This window comes from Polistes dominula, unplaced genomic scaffold (genome assembly GCF_049000335.1).
Source record: "Polistes dominula isolate Pdom_NZ unplaced genomic scaffold, Pdom_raw_medaka contig_11, whole genome shotgun sequence".
Taxonomy (NCBI): domain Eukaryota; kingdom Metazoa; phylum Arthropoda; class Insecta; order Hymenoptera; family Vespidae; genus Polistes; species Polistes dominula.
This window is the reverse complement of record NW_028301154.1, coordinates 2,592,076-2,614,313: the sequence shown is the minus strand read 5'-3', so window position 1 is coordinate 2,614,313 and position 22,238 is coordinate 2,592,076. Positions and strand designations below refer to the sequence as shown.

At 23.9% G+C, this 22,238-nt stretch overlaps 1 protein-coding gene across 1 annotated transcript in view; it reads left to right on the top strand.

The window, feature by feature from the left end:
• Positions 1 to 22,238, top strand: part of LOC107072804 (bedraggled) — a 49,837-nt gene that overhangs the window by 1,530 nt on the left and 26,069 nt on the right. The window contains 2 exon segments of the mRNA XM_015333037.2: positions 4,885 to 5,830; positions 9,202 to 10,353. Of these exon segments, the coding sequence (XP_015188523.2) occupies positions 4,908 to 5,830; positions 9,202 to 10,353 (2,075 nt within the window). The 5' untranslated portion in view covers positions 4,885 to 4,907.

The window sequence follows — 22,238 nt, the reverse complement described above, 5'->3', positions numbered from 1 at the left end:
ATTTTATTCTATTGGACTGAGAAAAAAAAAAGAAAAAAAAACTGCGATGCGGAGGAGGACCTTCCTATTAAAATTAAGAGCTCATATTTGGTGAGGATTTTTTTTAAGATGTCTAGCAACCCATTTTTCCGTGGCACTTGTAAAAAAAAAGAAATAATTGATTTTTTTGACCCACTCTAATATATATACATATATATATATATATATATATATATATATATATATATATATTTATACAGTTTGTGGATTAGTGTTTGTTGCATTGTAATTGTTTTCTTTTATATTATTATTCATTATAATAATAATTATTTTTTTTTGTTTTTATTAAGTTGCTCCTTTGTGTTGGAAATAATTGGTTCGGTAAAAAAAAAAAAAAAACCAAAAAGAAATATATAAAAAAAGAAAACTATATATAATATGAGGAATAAAGGAAAGAAAGGAATGGACGAAGGGCAAAGTTAGTAGTTTTTACCGTAAGGATTGCGTTTTCTATCCCTTTGGGTGGGTTGTGAAGCGTGGTAGTATACACCACCAAGAATGAGAGTGGTTGGCCTTCGAATCAAGTATCGTTGCTGATCTTCGGACTTTCTGCGTGCACTCTGCACAACTTTTAAAGCTATTCTGTAAGTACTTATACATATAATATGTATAAGTACTTATATATATATATATATATATATATATATATATATATATATATATAATATATAAAAATGTATACAAAAAAAAAACTGTCCTAAATTATAAGTTGGAAAAAATGACACAAAATATAACAAATATTTCATTAATTACAAGATCGGTTCAGTAGTTTTAAAGTTCATTGATAACAAACAATGTGACACTCTGAATTTTTATATATAATAATAATAATAATAATAATAATAATAATAATAATAATAATAATAATAATAATAATAAATATATTTTGAATATGTGCATATAATGTAAGTTATAAATAAATTGAAGTAACGACTTTTAAAATAACTATCTTTGAGTATGGTGGTGCCATAGATAAACAAGCTATAAGATAAATATTTATTCAGTATTCGACGTTGAAGAACCGGAAAAGCACATTGCCTGTTTAAAAAAAAAAAAGAAAGGAAATATAAAGAGATAAAATAATCATCATGTAAATTTATTTACGGTATATGACCGTAAATGACGTGATTGAAAAAAGATTTTTATATATTGGTACACATTATTATTACTATTAATTTTTTCTTTTTTTTTTTTTGTATTTTTATTATTATTATTCTTTTTCAAAATCTTAACTCACTCTTGTTCATTCTCACTGAAGTATATAAAACGTTCTTGAAATATGCAAATGTAAATAATTATAATACAAACAAAAAATGTTTACAATAGAGTAGTTATGGTATCTATAAAAAGATAGAGAGTTTTTATAAACTTTTATTATATAATTTATATGTTAAAAGAAAAAAATAAGTAGTAGTATAATAAATTAAATTATTTCAATTAATTTAAAACAAAATATATAGAAAAATATATATTTAAAATAAATATATAAAAGAAATATATGTAGAAATATATAAAATTGTTCTATGAATTATAATATAAATATAATTATATAATTATAATATAAATATAAATAATAATTAATATATTATAATAAAATATAAAATATATAAAAATATATATTTATATATTTGTTTATATTATTTATTATACAAAAAATATATTTATATATATATATATATATATTTTTTTTTTTTCTAATAAAAATGAGTTAATTACTATTTCTTTTTATTTCTTTTTTAATTAAATTAAAAATAAAGTTATACTTATACAGAGAGAAAGAGAGTAATCGAACAAAGGGTTTACTTTACAGTCTTTGTTTGCACAATACGTGACCATAGTAAAGCACAGTAGTATTATAATAATACTACACTCACTACACATTATACGCACATCTTACACACTATGAATTTAAAAGAGTTTTAAAACACGTCAAATATTTATCCAAGAAAATCGATCACTATGATCTCGAAATACGATCCTCTTTTCTGGTTGCAACCTGTTGTCCATATATATATATATATATATATTTTTTTTTTCCATTCGATATTTTATACTTGTGCATATTTCTTTTTTTCTCTTTTCCATGGAAAGACGAACTTCAAGAAATTTTCGGTTCAAAAAACAAAATAGAAAAAAAAATTTCAATTATATATATATATATATATAAATAAAAATACTTTTGTCTTCTTTGTACATGCCTACTAATCTCAAGGTCAAGTTATTTCTTATGTTAGAGTTATTCGATTAGAATACAAATATGATATTAGTATTAGGTGTTTGGTTGAAAAGAATAATAAATTCTTTATATATATATTTTATATATATTATTATTTATATATAATATATAATATAATAATATTATTATTATTTATTAATTATATATATAAATTGTTATATATATATATATATATATATATATATTTATATTATATATTATATATTATATTAGTATTATATTATTATATATAATATATAATATAATAATATTATTATTATTTATTAATTATATATATAAATTGTTATATATATATATATATATATATATATATATATATATATATATATTATATATAATTAATATATATTATATAATATATATATAATATTATATTATATATTATATATTATATTAGTATTATATTATTATATATAATATATTTATAATAATTATTATATATATATAAATTGTTATATATAAATATATAAAAAATATATAAAGAAAAAATTATATATATATATAAATTACTAAATATAAATTATTTATTAAATTATTAATAAAATTAAATTTTTTTTTTTAAATTAAATTAATTATTTGTTTGCTTTTTATTTCTATTTATTTATTAATAATTTTAATGAATAATTTTTAAACAAAAATTAAAGATCAAATGCAAAACATAAATGGTACGGAATACACCATCTTTTATTATTATTATTTATTCAAATATATATTTTCTAATGAAAAGTTAGTCAAAAGAATTAGAATTGAATGAATGAATTCGTAGATACAAATTTTCATGAGAGATTCGATGAACTCCAAGTTGTAACCCGGATAAGGAAGAAGTGCATTAGGAAGAGTAATAATCCAGTGCAACGTAAGTGCATTCTTTCGAGAGGCGTGGGATCAGCGACCATTTCTTAGAATGTAATCAAAGAAAAAATGCTGCACTGACATTTGTTTTCTATCTACATTATTTTTTTTTCTTTTTTTTCTATCTACATTTGTTCGAAAATATTCTATCATTAATTTTAATATAAATAAAAGTGAAATATTAATTTTACGAGCATATATATTCAGTTGTTGCAATATTTTCAAATGAGAACTATAAAAATGCATGAAGAAGAAGAAAAAAAAAAAGAAAAAGTTTAGAAAACACTTTTAATCATATCATCAGTTTTTTTTTCTATCTACATTTGTTTGAAAATATTCTATCATTAATTTTAATATAAATAAAAGTGAAATATTAATTTTACGAGCATATATATATATATATATATATTCAGTTGTTGCAATATTTTCAAATGAGAACTATAAAAATGCATGAAGAAGAAAAAAAAAAGAAAAAAAAGAAAAAGTTTAGAAACCACTTTTAATCATCTCATCATCACCCATCCAAAAGTTAAATTTGTTTTGTTTTTTTTTTTTTTTGAAAATTTTCATATGAATTTAAAATAATACTATAACAACCATAACATATTACGAAATAATACGATAATAAAGTATTATAGTTAATTCTGAATCATTTCTCTATAAGATAATTGTTACTAATTAGTTTGTTAACACATCTTTCATAATAGTTTCTAAACAATATGAATGATACGACGAATAATTAGATAAGAATTGTTTCTACCAGTTACGTTAGTTAGTTAGTTAGTTAGTTAGTTAGTTAGGATCAGATATTATTCGAAGCACTATCGACAAAATTATTCTCCTAAATAATTTCAATATGTTTTTGTCAAGTATAAATGATTCTTACTTCGTCAATGTTATCGTTAAATTTTTACAACAATTTGGTGAGTCACATTAAAATTGCATATCTTCATTTCTTGGTATCTTGGGTGTTTTTTTTTTTTATTTATTTTTTTATTATTTTTTTTTTTTTTTTTTTACGTTTTTAGGTTGACACCAAGACAAATTGTTAAATGAAAATATTACTTTGATCGATTGTAATGAATAAATAAAATTACTAAATAAAAAAATGTTAGTTAATATAATTATACAATTAATAATAAGTATATATAATTAATATATATTAATATATAATAGTATATATAAATATATATAAATATATATATATTTTTATTTATTTATTTATAATTTAATTATAGTATAATATAATTAAATATATATATAATAAAATATATAGTGTAAATATATTTTATATATAATATAAATAAAATTGTAATATAAATGTATAGTTGTAATATAAAAAAAAATATATATAGTATATATGTATATATATATATACATATATATATATATATACTAAAAATTTGTATATAAAAAAATATATATAAAATAAAAATTGTAATAAAAATGTTAGTTAATATAATTATACAATTAATAATAAGTATATATAATTAATATATACTAATATATAAATATATAGTAGTATATATATATATATATATATATATATATATATATATATATATATATATATTTATTTATTTATAATTTAATTATAATATAATATAATTAAAATATATATAAAATATATATAATATAAAATATATAGTAAAAATATATTTAATATATAATATAAATAAAATTGTAATATAAATAAAATAATCTAATTTATAATATAATATAATATATATTATTATATAATATAATATTAATTTTAGTTTCAGGTAGAAATCCTAGAAAAATGGCGTCAACGGAAGATCAAGATTTGATAGATCTTGGTAATGATTTATGTTTGGCAAGAGTATCAATAAATGATCCAACACCAGAGGAACAGGAACATTTATTGGACGTTTGTCCACCTAAGTTAGAACAGAAGTTGTCCCTGACCGTGAAACAGGAACAAGTTAAGAACGATAGTGATAACGGTGATGTCTTGGTAACCTTGGGCCATGATCAGGTTGTACCAATCCGGAAACGAATTGACGTTGTCTCTTCGGATACAATTAAAAGGATACGTGACATAACGAGAAACCTCGAACCGGTTATCAGGAGAACTTGTTCAGGAATCATACAAGATCATCGTGACATTGTAGATCATGCTAATAATTCTGAAAACATTTTATCTAATAACGAGGATGAAACATTTGTAACTCAACAAATCAACAATGCGTTTGATTTTCTCACTGAACACGAAGAGGACAATAACGAGGATCAAAGTGATTGCAATCGATATGACGACGTTGTTGGATCAAACATGTCGATTTCATCACCTGCCAGACCATTAATCGACAAATTTGAATCCTCCGTTGTTTCAGTGGACAATCGTCGTAGAAGAAATACCGATAATTACGATGACATACAACTTGATAATCCAGCATTCGAATCTTCCCTTTACGAAGTATCCTCTTGTTCTGGGAATGCAGTTGGCAATTCATGTTTCGTTGATTTTGATCTTAAACTTGGGGACAAGTATAAGAGACGTGCACAAGATGAAAGTGTTTTTACACGAGATAGCAAAAGAAGATCTTTCAGTATGACCAATCGTAAATCATGGGCAGAAGGAACGAAAGGACATGGTTCTAAGGATATTGGTAGAATCAACAGATCTCTTAGTCTGGAAGAAGCTGCTCAATATTGTGAACCAGTTGTTGGATTTTTTATTGGGTAAGAGAATTATTCTTTTGTGTGTGTGTGTTTTTTTTTTTCAATTATACTTTTTAACACTAGATTCTATATTTGAATTATTAACCTGTTTGGGTACATTTGACGAGTGAGACTTGTCGTCATCTATTATAAATATATAAATATTTCCATTTTGTTTTTATTTATATATATTTATATATATATATATATATAAATTCAGTACTCAAGGGGTTAAAAATATGATGATGATTATATATATATATTAATAATAATATATTATAATATATATAAATAATATAATATATAATATAAAAAATAATATATAGTATATTTATATATATTATAAATATATATAAATATATATAATATATATATAATATTATATAATATATAATATTATATATATAATATTATATAATAATAATATATATATATATATATATTATATAATAATAATAATATTATATTATTAATTAATAATAATAATATAATATTATTATTATATAATATTAATATTATAATATTATTATATAAATATAAATAATATATATATAATAATATATATATTATTATATAAATTATTAATATTATAATATTAATTAATAATAATAATAATATATATATATATTATATAATATATATATAATATTATATATATTATTATGTAATATAATATATAATATTATATTTATATATATTTATTTATATATATTATATTTATATAGATTTATTTATATATATTATATTTATATATAATAGATATATTAAGATATATATTAAGAGACATATATATATATATATTTTAATACATCTATTAAATAAAATATTTCTAATTGGTAAGAATGTAAGAATACTTACATGTAAGAAGTTAGAACAGTACGTTGACTGAAAAGTATAATTTTATGCCGGAAGTATTTTACAAAGGCTCGAGACTTAACGAGCGTGCAAACTATTTCAAATCGTTCTGGTATCTTCCACAAAACGAGCCTGTATGTACGGTAACAACAATCGTTGATCATCTGATCTCTACAAATTATTTGAATGAAAATTAAAAATAGAAAGAAAACAAAAAAAAAACAAACAAAAATGAATGAATTGTTTGAATAAACAAAATTTTTCTATTACAATTCATGACTCATCAAAATGAAAAATTCTAACACTTCGTATCCATCTATTGCAATAATCTATTATGACACTTTCACTTAGTATAGTTAAGACAATTTCATGAATTTTTCTTTACTCTTACGTCTTCATCCATTTTATTTTCATATTAACAAATCATTGTATTATTATTATTATTATTATTATTATTATTATTTGAAATTTATTATATTTCGACACATTTTTTTATATGGACAAATAAAATGGAATTTTTTCTTCAGGATGTAGGAGGGAGGGTTTAAAGTAAAAATAAATAAATAAATAAATAAATTATTGTGCAATGTAAAAATAATGCAAATGAAGTAAACGTATAATTGTTGATTATTTTTGCAACGTCATGAATGGAATAAAAAAAAGAAAAAAATGATAGAGTCTTTGAACATGTGTGTATGTTTATGAGTTTAGTTCGAACAGTTGTTGTTGGTGTTGTTGTTGGTGTTGTTGGCAATCATGAAACGAGAACGACTTATCAAAGAGAGGGTAGGCAGTTCTCGTTGATAAGGAAAATATAAAAGAGGAAAAAAAAAAAAAAAAAGGTTTCACTCTTGCTGGTCTAACCACACAGTTGTTATATCTTAACTAATAATACATGCAAATGTATACATATGCGTGTTTTACAAAATACAGGAAATAAAGGTTCTCTCTTTTTTTTCTTTCTCTCTCTCTCTCTCTCTCTCTCTCTCTCTATCTTGTATATTTCTCTAACGGTTTTTATTTCTAATAACAAAGTTCGTTCGATCTAAATCACTGCTTTTCACAAATATTTTGTTCACGGTTCACGGTAAAATCCTCTCGTTACTGTAAAAAAAAAAATATATATATATATATTTGATTTGTTCGTTAAAAAAAAAAAAAAAAACGATTAAATAATTAAATCAAAAAAATGTCATTGAAAATTGAAAAATATGAGACACATTTTGTTGATTAATTGAGATGTAGATCGTCCAACAGTTATTATTATTCAACTTAATTAGAATAATTTACGCACAATTTCATCTTTGTTAGATTATTTATTATCGTTTTCCGATAGTTCGAATAATATATACCTGCTGTTAATACATTGATTATGCAATTACTCGTAGTTTGCAATTTATTTAGATTTGCATTTCTATGACGACAATCTTTATTCTTTTTTCTTTTTTTTCGTTCATTCGTTGTTATGCATTACAAGATAATTATTATTTTATATATATATATATATACAAAAAATCTTAATTGTACAATTTTTTGTAAGAATTAATTTGTATTATTATAATAGTATAAAATAAATAAAATAAAATAATATATATATATATATATATATATATATTTAATAATAATATAATAATATATAATTTATATATTATTAAATAAATTTATTTATATAATAATATTTATATTTAATAAATTAATAATATAATATTAATTAATATTATATTATTAATTAATAATAATAATAATAATAATAATAATTAATAATAAAATTAATATAAATTTTCTTATAAAAAATTATATACAATTGATTTTGTTCATTACCACCAATTATATTTTATTTTCAAACTTAACATAACTCTAGATAAATTGATAGAATTCAAAAAAAAAATTAGTTAAAAAGTAACAAACCAAAAGTAATATTCTTTGAAATAAAAAAAAAAAGAAAAGAAATAAAAAAAAAAAAGAAAAGAAATAAAAAAAAAAATGATAGAACGGAACCAACCGGAAATGCGTAGTTAGGAGACCCACTGGAATTGCGAACACTTTCTATCGTCCTTCTCCCGTTGTGGAATCGGTAACCGGAAGTTGTGTTAGACCGGGCTCGTGCGCGACAAGCGTGGATCCCTCATGGCAAAGACCTCTCAGAGGGTTCCTCGAAGTGTGGCACGTGCGTTTAGTATAATAATGCCATAAACTCTTAAGAACCAAAAATGGGGGTAGAAAGTTTAAGTATATGCAAATATATTTTCAAGATAAATGATCATTTAATCATTTAAATATTTTATTTCAATGTACTCAAGTAGAAAACATGAACTCTGAACTCTGAACTCTATCGTATAGAGAAACAGTTTCACATAAAATTCAACAGATTACCTAAAAGGTTAAAATAAAACCTTTGGCACCTAGGGCAAGGATAATAAATATCTTTAAATATGTTTGACAGTCAATGTTTTATATTTTTTTTTTAACAAGATTTTTGCCGTACGAAATTGTGGTCAATGAAATGAAGTCAAAGATAACATGTTTGTTGTTTACAGAAAAAGACCGGATGAGGAATCAACGATTAGATCGGAGGAGGCTTGTTCGGATTGTTCAGAAGTCGATTGGTCGTGGTTAGAGGAAGTGGAGAACCTGCGGGCATCGGGTACGTCCAAGCACGGCGCGGGTTCACCGGCCAATGAGAGATTCGAATTGGTGGGGAGAAACACGTCGTCCTCGGTTACGGAGAAGTCGACAGAACGCAGGCGCGAAACCGAGGATCGGCTTGAGGAAACGAGTCGCAGTGCAGCGATGTCCGTCGTCACCGTGTCGTCAACGACGGCCACAACCAAATCCTTAATCGATAATCATTCAAGATCAGATAACGTTGATAATCAAAATAACAATAACAACAATATATTCGTTAATATTAATGGAACTAACGATGAGATCGAAACGGAGTCCCGTTATAACGATACGAACAACGATCTCGAATCAAATACCAACAGTAACAACAACAACAACAACAATAATAACAGTAACAGTAACAGTAATAGCAATCGCGTTACGAATTCATGGATTCGCGCCTCCATGAGACGACTACGTCATTTGAGATTACCAGAAGGAACAGTAGAACATAGACAACAGAGGAACGTGGAACCAACGACCAATCGGAGATCGGCAATAGTTTCGGCGCCAAATTCATTGCCAGATATCGCATTGGTTGCACCGGAAATTTTAGCTGCCCAAACCAATGGTACTTCGGGTCATCATCTGAGACCATCTAGTGCACCAGCTGTTAATCGTAACAACGTTGGGAATAATTCTAATACGAATTCTAATAACGTTAGTGGTGGTAGTGGTGGTGGTAGTGGTAGTTCTAGTGGTAGTGCTAGTGGTGGTGGTGGTGGTGGTGGTGGCGGTGGACGACCAGGACGACAACACGGCTGCGCTGTAACCAATAATTCTACCACCTCGTCGAACAACCCTACTACTTCTCCTATCATCAGCGTTGCTACTCCTTCCACCAGGTCCACCAGGTGTATTTCAAACGCCCTAAGAGACACTACTTCTTCTGTACAAAGCAGTGTTACATCAACCACTACCGGAAGCGACGCAACCGGATCATCCGGAACCACGACCTGCTCCAGCTCTTCCAACGGTTCACCAGCAAGCACGGCGACCAGCTCGCAACGCGCTACCTCCAGGAGGTATTTATATTGTTTCTTTGTATTTTTTTTTATTTTATTGCATTATAGAATATGATTTCAATAAGATATATACATTTATAATATTGGTTTAAACGGGAACCAATATTAGGTAGTGTGTAGTTTTCTATATCAGTAATTATTTTTTGAATAAATTGCAAATATATTTTATATATTATATTATCTAATATAATATATATATATATATTAAAATCTATGTTTTCTATATAGGTAATTTTATTTTAAATAAATTACAAATATTATATTATTTTATATAAAAACCTGTTATAAAAAATCGGCACTAATTTTTTGGATAAACCGATATATTAAATGATATTATTAAAATAATAATATTTTCTAGAACAATAACGTTATCAGAGTACGTTATCTTTACACGTTTTCATCCGACAATATTTTTAAAAATATCTCGTAAACAATATCGTAAACAATAGACAAAAAAATCTTCTTATCCTCGTACACACGTTCTATATATGTACTCAATGTTAATAATAAATTATTATTAATAATTATTACTTAATTGCACGTGTCTAGTAGTATACAGTTGATCATTGTTTCACTAACAGTCCATTAATTTGTCTATTATTATTATTATTATTTATTTATTTATTTATAGATATATAATTAATGTTTATTTTTATATACGTAAAAGAGTATGGTGTTTATCGATGATCAATTGAGAACATTTACTTGAGAAAATAAGTCAAGGTGTTTTAGTTCAAGAACACTTCTTCTTCTTCTTCTACTATTTTGCACATATATCTTTCAATGAAATTCAAGAGATTTTCTTCGAATGTAGGCGGATAGTTCGTTCGTTCTTCTCTTCCTCTTATCCTTCTTCTTCTTCTTCTTCTTCTTCTTCTTCTCAAGTATAATGTTGTAAATCCTGTAAATATATACGGTGTTAGAATTATCCGTTTAAATTCACGTGTAGGATGATAAGCGTTGGAACATCAAACGAGTTTTCCAACGTTTCAATGCGATTTAATCTTCGGAATAATCAAGATGATAAATGCACTAATCGAGTGATTTTTATTATAGAAATATTTTTTCTCAAAATAATAAATTTTATGTTTTATCGATGTTTACTTTTATCTTGTGTTATTCAATAAAACATATAAATTTTATATTTCAAAGAGATGATTAACATTTCACAATTATGTAAGATGCTATTTATCATTAGATTAGTTATTAATTTGGTTGTTTATCAATTTTTTTTTGCAAAATATTAAATAATTTATTTTATTAACATTTATTTTTATTTATTTATTTATTCAATAAAACATATAAATTTTATTTCAAAGAGATGATTAGCATTTCACAATTATGTAAGATGCCATTTATCATTAGATTAGTTATTAATTTGGTTGTTTATCAATTTTTTTTTTGCAAAATATTAAATATTATATTTTATTAATATTTTTATTTATTTATTTATTTAATAAAACATATAAATTTTATTTCAAAGAGATGCATTTATTAAGCATATCACAATTATGTAAGATGTTACTTATTATTAGATTAGTTATTAATTGTGTTTTTTATCAATCTTTTTGTTCCAAATATTAAATATTATTTTATTAATATTTTTATTTATTTATTTATTCAATAAAACTTATAAATTTTATTTCAAAGAGATGCATTTATTAAGCATATCACAATTATGTAAGATGTTACTTATTATTAGATTAGTTATTAATTGTGTTTTTTATCAATCTTTTTGTTCCAAATATTAAATATTATATTTTATTAATATTTTTATTTATTTATTTATTCAATAAAACATATAAATTTTATTTCAAAGAGATGCATTTATTAAGCATATCACAATTATGTAAGATGTTACTTATTATTAGATTAGTTATTAATTGTGTTTTTTATCAATCTTTTTGTTCCAAATATTAAATATTATATTTTATTAATATTTTTATTTATTTATTTATTCAATAAAACATATAAATTTTATTTCAAAGAGATGCATTTATTAAGCATATAACAATTATGTAAGATGTTACTTATTATTAGATTACTTATTAATTTGGTTGTTTATCAATCTATTATCAAAATAATCAATACTATATTTTATTAACATTTATTTTTATTTATTTATTTATTTATTTAATAAAACATATAAATTTTATTTCAAAGAAATGCATTTAATAAGCATATAACAATTATGTAAGATGTTACTTAGATTGGTTAATTAGTTTGTTTTTTGTTCTTCCAAATTTTCATCTTGTGTTCTTCTTGAATGAACTTTAGTTAGGTTTGTTCAATCATCTTTCTTAACTTTCCGTGGGCCCCACCTTTATTGTTAGATTTGCCGGAAGCGAAAATCAAGTTAACGAGTTGATTGTAACAACAGTCCTTGTTCATCCAAGCCTGACACTTGTCTGCCTGATTCCATTTTTTTTTGTTCTTTTCTTTTTTCTTTTTGCGTAATCGTTCGATACACCCACTGGGCAGGGCGTTAAGAAACTACTTTGAAAAATCCTTTCCTTTTTTTTTTTTTTTTTTTTCATTAAACCTAACTGTGTTTTAGTTAACTGTTTTATTTTTACACCAACACTGATACAGTTGATTTTTTTTTTTTGAACAAACTTTTGTTTCTTTTGTTGTGAGGGGGTTGATCCGAGACTTTGAGATGATCGTTAAGTTGGAAGATGAAAAAGGGTGAAGAGATTTTCGTGTGTATGTGTCTGTGTGTGTGTGTGTGTGTGTTAAGAAACGTTGGTGTCACTTTTTTATATAAGACAATGAACGTACAAGATGCCTTTGTTCTGGTTTCCCCTTCTTTTCAAATTCTCACGCGTTTAAGTCTCTCGGAAAGTGTTCGTATGTCAACCGTCCAGACGATGACTCTTACCAATGGGCACCGGACTATCCACTGGATTACTACTACATATATGAATGTACTTTGTCTTCTTTATATATATACATATATATGTTATTAGTGTGTGTGTGTGTGTTAGTTTGCGTGTACGAGATGCTCGTTTGAGGTCACTGCACCTAATACATACATACACACACACATACACACGCATAGCATCTAACTTTTACATTGTTTTTTGTTTTTTTTTTTTCGTAATATTGTTTTTTAAATTTGATATTCAAATAATTGTTGGATCATTTAATTGAATAATTAATTAATTAATTTATTAATTGTAAAATTTCATTATATTGATATTCAATTATTCATTTGTATATTCGGTGTTCGCGTATTTTGTTGTTGTGTCGTTTCAATTAATTAATATAATATTTATCAAGAAAAAATATTCTTCTTGTGCATTTTTATGTTCGATCTGTTGGTGGATTTAATTGTTGTATCAATTTTCGAGTTTTATTTGAATGAAAAATTGTGTTGTTATTTGCCAATTGATCTTTCTTGATTTGTTGTCCACACTTAAGGTAGCCAAGCGACGACGACGGTCACGTTGGGGCGGTGCTTATGCACGCCTGACCACGATGGTAACGTTTCTTATTGATTATTTCACCCAGGTGAAGTGTGTTGTTGGCGTGGTTAGTATAAACTGCCCACAGAAAAGAAACAACACATGTAATTTTAATCACAAATTTCAAATCATTATTCTAAGAATTATCGAATCATTTATACGTAGATTACATTGTATAGTAAATTTAGATCTCATATTTTAAATCGATTATTTTGAAGTGAAAACTTCTTTTAGAATGGGAGTCATCTGAAAAGTAAATAAACGGAAGGAAACGGAGCTATGTAACGAAGCTATGAAACGTTTGCCATACTAAATAATGAGAGAAAAAAGAGACAAACATAGGTTTTAGACTGCGAGGCAATGACATGGAATATAGCTATACAGTTTTTCCTATTCTCGGTCTCCTCTTTATGCTATGCTAAGACCCTACGGACTTATCGGAAAGACCCTACGGAATTATCGGAAAGACCCAACGGACTTATCGGAAAGTAAAACTTATTAAAAACTATTCGGAAAAAACCTCACTACTTTTCGGAAAAAACCTCACTACTTTTCGAAAAATAACTCACTACTTTTCGGAAAATAACTCACTACTTTTCGGAAAATAACTCACTACTTTTCGGAAAAAACCTTACTACTTTTCGGAAAAAACCTCTCTAATTATCGGAAAGACCCTACGGACTTATCGGTAAGACCCTACGGACTTATCGGAAAGATCCTACGGACTTATCGGAAAGACCCTACGGACTTATCGGAAAGACCCTACGGAATTATCGGAAAGTAAAACTTTTTCTATTATCATTACTATACATAAATCATAATTATTTATCTTTTATTTTATTCAATTATTTCATTATTATTATTATTATTATTATTATTATTATTAATAAATCGTGTAGAAATTTATCAAACATTTACATCCATTGTTTGTTTTATTTTTAAACAGAATTTTTTTATGTAAATCATTTTTACTAGAACAATGGTAAATTTCAAATGAAATTTTTATAAAGATTACAATCATAGAATAGATAGATCATTTATCATAGTAGGTCCTATATCAAATGTATTATACATAAATACAGGTATATATATATACGAAAAGGAATCAGTGTATAGTGGTCGGTGGTCTGTTAGGTTATTCTTGCAGGGGGATAAACCGGTTTTCACCGTCTTCTTGTTTCGTTCCTCATGTTTTTCTTCTACGTTGAGTGACTTTCGCCAAAGAATTTTTCAAAAAAAAAAGAAAAAGAAAAAAAGACATTTTCTTTTTCAAATATACTCAATTACTAAACTAAGTAACATAATGATAACAACAATAATAATAATAATAATAATAATAATAATAATAATAATAATGTTAAATACTTTACGGTTGACTAGTTTTTTTTTTTTTTTTTTTTTTTTTTAAATGACTTACTTTTCTTATCAATTTTAGATAATACAAATAAATATATTTATACTTGAACACCGATAAGTTTTACCTTACTTAGAGTTAGTTCAAATTATTCTTAAAACATTTTTATTTTATTTTCAAGATAAAAATAACTTATGTTAAAAAAAAAGAAAATGTTAATGGTTTTTTTTTTTCTTTCTTTCCTTTTTTTTCCTTTTCTTTTCTTTTCTTTTCTTTTCTTTTACATTTCGAGCAGAAAATAAACAATAAAAAAAATGTCGTTTTTTTCTTATCTACGAAACATCCTTGTTTCTTGATAAAATAAATTAAAATGAATTTTATTTATTCGTTTTTTTAATCTATTCAGGTGGGTTTGAAAAGTCGTTTCGTTTTTTTTTGTCCTGACCCAATAAAGTTGCATTAGTTCATGCAAATCGACAAATAGTAACACATGAGAGGTTTAATTTATCAAATTTCTACTATTTATTATCTACTTGAAAAGGTTTAAGGTTTAAGGTTTAACGTCGAAGCAAAAATTATCTTTATTTTTACAAACGGAAAAAAAACGAAACGACATTCCGACATTTCGAACCACCTAATAATAGTTTTATTTCATTGTTTTGCAGATGATTGGTAGTTGCATAGAAATTCACGTGCATTCTATATGCAATATATATGTGTATTATTAGGGTGGGTCAAAAAAAAAATCAATTATTTTCTTTTTTTACAAGTGCTACGGAAAAATGGGTTGCTAGACACCTTAAAAAAATTTTTTACCAAATATGAGCTCTTCATTTTCAGACCTTCTACTCTGAGCACCTAAAAAAAAGGCTATTTCGCGAATTTTTTCCAAGAAAACTATAAAAGATATCGATCTAAAAGTTGTTGGGTTTGTTAAATTGAGTCTTAAACTATATAAATGAATTTTTATTTTTTCATTTTAATTAATTTTTTATTGCAAAAACAGTAGTATAAAAAAACACCTTAAAACTTTAGTGCTTTGGTAGCTCCATCAGAACTTGAGAATGGCTTACCTGAAACATAAAAGTAATGGTAGTTATCATTGGCCCATTACCGGCATTTATTATCGGCCCATTACCGGCATTTATTATCGGCCCATTACCGGCATTTATTATCGGCCCATTACCGGCATTTATTATCGACCCATTACCGGTATTTATTATCGGCCCATTACCGGCATTTATTATCGTCCCATTACCGGCATTTATTATCGGCCCATTACCGGCATTTATTATCGGCCCATTACCGGCATTTATTATCGGCCCATTACCGGCAGTTATTATCGGCCCATTACCGGCATTTATTATCGGCCCATTACCGGCATTTATTATCGGCCCATTACCGGCTGATTATACAGATTACAATAAAAAAAACTGCTTGAATAAACAATGAAAGAGAAAGGGATTGAACAAGATAAGAGTCGTCCGTGCGCGCCGAACGCTCAGGAAAGCGGTCCTTTCAGGAAAGCGGAGGTAGTTACGTTCAGGCACCAAAAATGTAGTTAGAGACATCGGATCTTTCTGAAATTTTAACACAATATTTCTACATATATATACATTCGAAAAATGTAAAAAAAAAAAAAAAAATTTTTTTAAATTGCAGAGTAGAAGGTCCCCTTAATAGAAAGATCCTCCGCATCGCAGTTTTTTTTTCTTTTTTTTCTCAGTCCAATAGAATAAAATTCATAACTCATCATTAATTGATTGTACAGAAAAATATTCTAGATGAATTTTGTAGGAAATTAACTGCTCTATAAAAATGGTGTCTTATGTTTTGGCGATTAAATTAACCGTTCAAAAGATATTCATCATCAAACTTTCATGTATACTGATTTCTGTCTCTGAATTCCATCAAACTTTCATGTGTACTGATTTCTGTCTCTCTGAATATCTTTTGAACGGTTAATTTAATCGCCAAAACATAAGACACCATTTTTATAGAGCAATTAATTTCCTACTAAAATTTGTATTGCGCATTTTATAATAATCATTTATTGTCAAGTTATAAAATTCATAAACAAAAAAAATGAAATTAAAATAATCTTAACTTAAGTCTTAAAATAAAATAATCATACTTAAGTCTTCAATATCATTCAAATGGTGAGGTTTATGAAAAAAATCTAGGATACCTTTTTTGTAGAGCATTAAATTTCCTACAAAATTCGTCTAGAACATTTTTCTCTACAATCAATTAATAACGAGGTATGAATTTTATTCTATTGGACTGAGAAAAAAAAATAAAAAAACTGCGATGCGGAGGAGGACCTTCCTATTAAAATTAAGAGCTCATATTTGGTGAGAATTGTTTTAAGATGTCTAGCAACCTTTTTTGACTCAACCTAATGTGTATGTTTTTACTTTTTTTTTTTTTTTTATTATTTTTTCTTTATATATTCTAAAAGATAGGAGGATATGTTGAACAATTTTTGGTTAGTAATATATCTAAACTATGTAATATATATATATATATATATATATATCTATCTTTTTATCTATGTATATTTCTATATGCCTATGCATCATCAATAACTGTCAGAATATTCGTAATGGAAAGGTTCAGACTATTAAATAGACGTCTAGGAAGTCAGCAATGTTACAGGCCAATTAAGGAAGTCGGACAGAAAGAATCGTTCGATCGTTCCGAATATTCTCCTTCATGACGTTTTAACACACACACACACACACATATATATATATATAGATATAGATATAGGAACAAAGGTAACAGTATTATGAAACTTTTAAGAAAAAATTCAGTTCAAAATGATGATACCGAAAAAGAAAAGAAAAAAGTTGATAAAATAAAAGAAAATCAAAGCAAAAGAATAAAAGAAAGTTAGAGATGCTGTAAAAGGAGTAGGATGAGTAGAATGATTGTAAAAAGGGTGGGTGGAAAGGTGGTTATAGGGAAGGTGGGGGGGGGGAAAGGGCAAGGGAATAGCAGTCCTCTTTCCGCGTCCGTAAATCCTATTAAGAGGCTTGCCTTGTGAGTATGTAATCAGGATTGTACCGTTAAAATCTTATGAATGACATCACGCCTTTCTAACCAACACTGTTATACAATACTTGTCAGACGTTTCTTTTTCTTTTTTTTTTCATCTTTTTTCTTTTTTTTATATTTTTTTTTTTTATATTATATCAAAATAATATAATAAATAAATCAGTTGATAAATGTGTATATAAAACGTATATTAAAATGCTAAATTAATAAATGTGTATATAATATAATAATACTTAAATTGTATATAATATAAAAATAATATAAAACACACAAATAATATATAATATAAAATAATGTAATATAATGTAATAAATAAATAAATAAATAAATAAATTAATTAATTAATTATTAAATGTGTACGTAATATAAAATACTAAATTAATAAATGTGTATATAATATAAAAGTAACCCCCTTAATTATATATAATATAAAAATAATATAAAATAAATAATATAAAAATAATATAAAACACACAAATAATATATAATAGAAAATAATGTAATATAATGTAATAAATAAATAAATAAATAAATTAATTAATTAATTAATTATTAAATGTGTACGTAATATAAAATACTAAATTAATAAATGTGTACATAATATAAAATACTAAATTAATAAATGTGTTTGTAATATAAAAATACCTTAATTATATATAATATAAAAATAATATAATAAATAATATATAAAATATAAAATAATGTAATATAATGTAATAAATAAATTAATTAATTAATAAATGTGTACGTAATATAAAATACTAAAATAATAAATGTGTATGTAATATAAAAATACCTTAATTATATATAATATAAAAATAATATAACATATAATATATAATATAATAAATAAATAAATAAATATGTATATAATATAAAAATACTAAAATTATATATAATATAAAACTCTCTCTCTCTCTCTCTCTCTATATATATATATATATATTAATCCCTATTTTTCTTGTTTGCTTAAAAATTAGGATAGCAGAACATTGATGGATTTCTTTTGACTTTATTTTTGTTTTATTTTTAAATTTATTATGCATTTCATAAGAATCCACCATTCGCTTATATAGAAACAAGACTTTCTGGTTTTGTTTATTTGTCTCTTTATCGATTGAAAAATTTTCTTACCAGTTATGTCAGACTTTGTAAACAACACGTATATGTTTGTGTAGGAGTAAGTCGTTAAATATAGTTTTCCTTTTTTTTTCCCCTTTTTTTCCCTTTTTTTTTTTTCTGTTTTGTGAAACATTATTTCTTAGTGTGCCACACCCACAGTAGATTTTTCATTACTTAATGTTTACGTTTAATATCTCTTAGTAAAATCTATTTTAGGCTTTTATCGATTTTTTATAGTCATTTAATTTCGATCCTTATTTGTGATGACTTATTGTTCATTTTGTTATCAATTATGTATTTTTATTTGTTCATTTATTTATTATTTTTTTATTAGTAAATTAAAGACTATAACTGAAGAAAAAAACAACAAGTTATAGTCATTTAATTTAGATCCTTGTTTGTGATGAGTTATTGTTCATTTTGTTATCACTTATGTATTTTTATTTCATTTTTATTTTATTTTATTTTGTTATTAGTAAATTAAAGACTACAACAGAAGAAGAAAACAACAAGTTATAGTCATTTAATTTCGATCCTTATTTGTGATGACTTATTGTTCATTTTGTTATCAATTATATATTTTTATTTGTTCATTTTTTTTATTATTTTGTTACTAGTAAATTAAAGACTATAACTGAAGAAAAAAACAACAAGTTATAGTCATCTAACTTAGATCCTTGTTTGTGATGAGTTATTGTTCATTTTGTTATCACTTATGTATTTTTATTTCATTTTTATTTTATTTTATTTTGTTATTAGTAAATTAAAGACTACAACAGAAGAAGAAAACAACAAGTTATAGTCATTTAACTTAGATCCTTGTTTGTGATGAGTTATTGTTCATTTTATTATCACTTATGTATTTTTATTTCATTTTTATTTTATTTTATTTTATTTTATTTTGTTATTAGTAAATTAAAGACTACAACAGAAGGAAAAAACAACAAGTTATAATAATTTAATTTAAATTCTTCTTTGTGATGACTTATTGTTCATTTTGTTATCAATTATGTATTTTTATTTGTTCATTTATTTATTATTTTTTTATTAGTAAATTAAAGACTACAACTGAAGAAAAAAACAACAAGTTATAGTCATTTAACTTAGATCCTTGTTTGTGATGAGTTATTGTTCATTTTGTTATCACTTATGTATTTTTATTTCATTTTTATTTTATTTTATTTTATTTTGTTATTAGTAAATTAGAGACTACAACAAAAGAAGAAAAAACAAACAATCATGAAAATTCTTAACTTTAACGATTAGGAAATATAATTGTTCTCATAAGTAAACATTGCAAATAGCAATGGAAAGTGTTTTAGAAACTCTTTCCTAGCATTAACAATAAGTGAAATTAGAACGAACTATAGAACGTTAGACAAAACACACGTTTCGGTTTCTAATCATTTCTAAATCTTTTCTAAACATAATTACGCGTTGAATATTTTTCTATGAGGTTCTATAAAACCAATAATGTGGCAATGAATTTTGATATACAAGGATATTATTCTTTCTTAAGTGCAAACAGGAAATATAGGAAAGATATTTTGCCAATTCAAAGCTTGAACACTTGTCTCCCTTTTTCCCCATTCGTACGTGATCTTTGCATTGATTTTATTCAAGGTCGTTCGTCGACACTCAAAAATTCCAACGGTATAATACATAAAATAAGCCTCTTACGAAACTATGAGAATTTCAAATTGATATTGATTTATTATTTAAATGAAGCGAATTGCAAATTACATGTTTAGAACAATGAATAATTATATTCAACAAAATGACGTTTATCTATGAATGTTATATGGTAAAAAAGAAAAAAAAAACTTTAGTATTCTATCCTTTGTCTGAAAAAGAACAAGAAAATATATTTATATATTTAAATTATTTTTTTATTTATATATGTACTTATTTATATATATATATGTAAAATAATAAATTTAATTTATTATTATTAATTTATTATAATATAATATAATTAATTATAATATAAATATTATAATATTATTTAATAATTAAATATATTACAAAAAATATATTAATAATATATTTTTATATATATATATATATATATATATATATATATTATATTATATTATTATTATATATATTTTTAATTATTTATATATATATATATATATATGTAAAATAATAAATTTAATTTATTATTATTAATTTATTATAATATAATATAATTAATTTAATTATATATATATAATTATATAATAATATAATTATATATATAATTAATAAAATTGTGTAAATAATATATAATTTATAATAATATATAATTTATATAATTTAATTATTTTTAATATAATTATTAATAAAATTATATAATTTAAAAATTATATGCATAATATAATTAATTGTAATATAAATATTACAATTATTAAAAAATTAAATATTACATAAATTATATTTAATAATAATAATAATAATAATAATAATAATAATAATAATAATAATAATAATAATAATATATATATATATTATTAAAAGATATTCTTAAATTAAAATGGCATTAATTATTATTCAAAATTTAATTTTCAAAAAAGTTCGATGAGTCTACGAAGAAATTAGTCAATGATCAGATGACTTGCATTTTAAACAAGATTTCAATGAGTCTACGAAGAAATTAGTCAATGATCGAATACTCGTGCATTTTAAAAAAAATTTCAATAACTCTACGAAGAAATTCGTCAATGTAAGAGTCTACGAAGAAATTCATCAATGATCAATGAACATTGACTGAATTTTTCGTAGACTATTCCATTGACGAATTTCTTCGTAGCTCATTGATTCACTTAAATTGAAAAAAACAAAAAAAATTTTCTTCGTACATTCGTACATTGACTGAACTTTTCGTAGACTCACTCATGCAT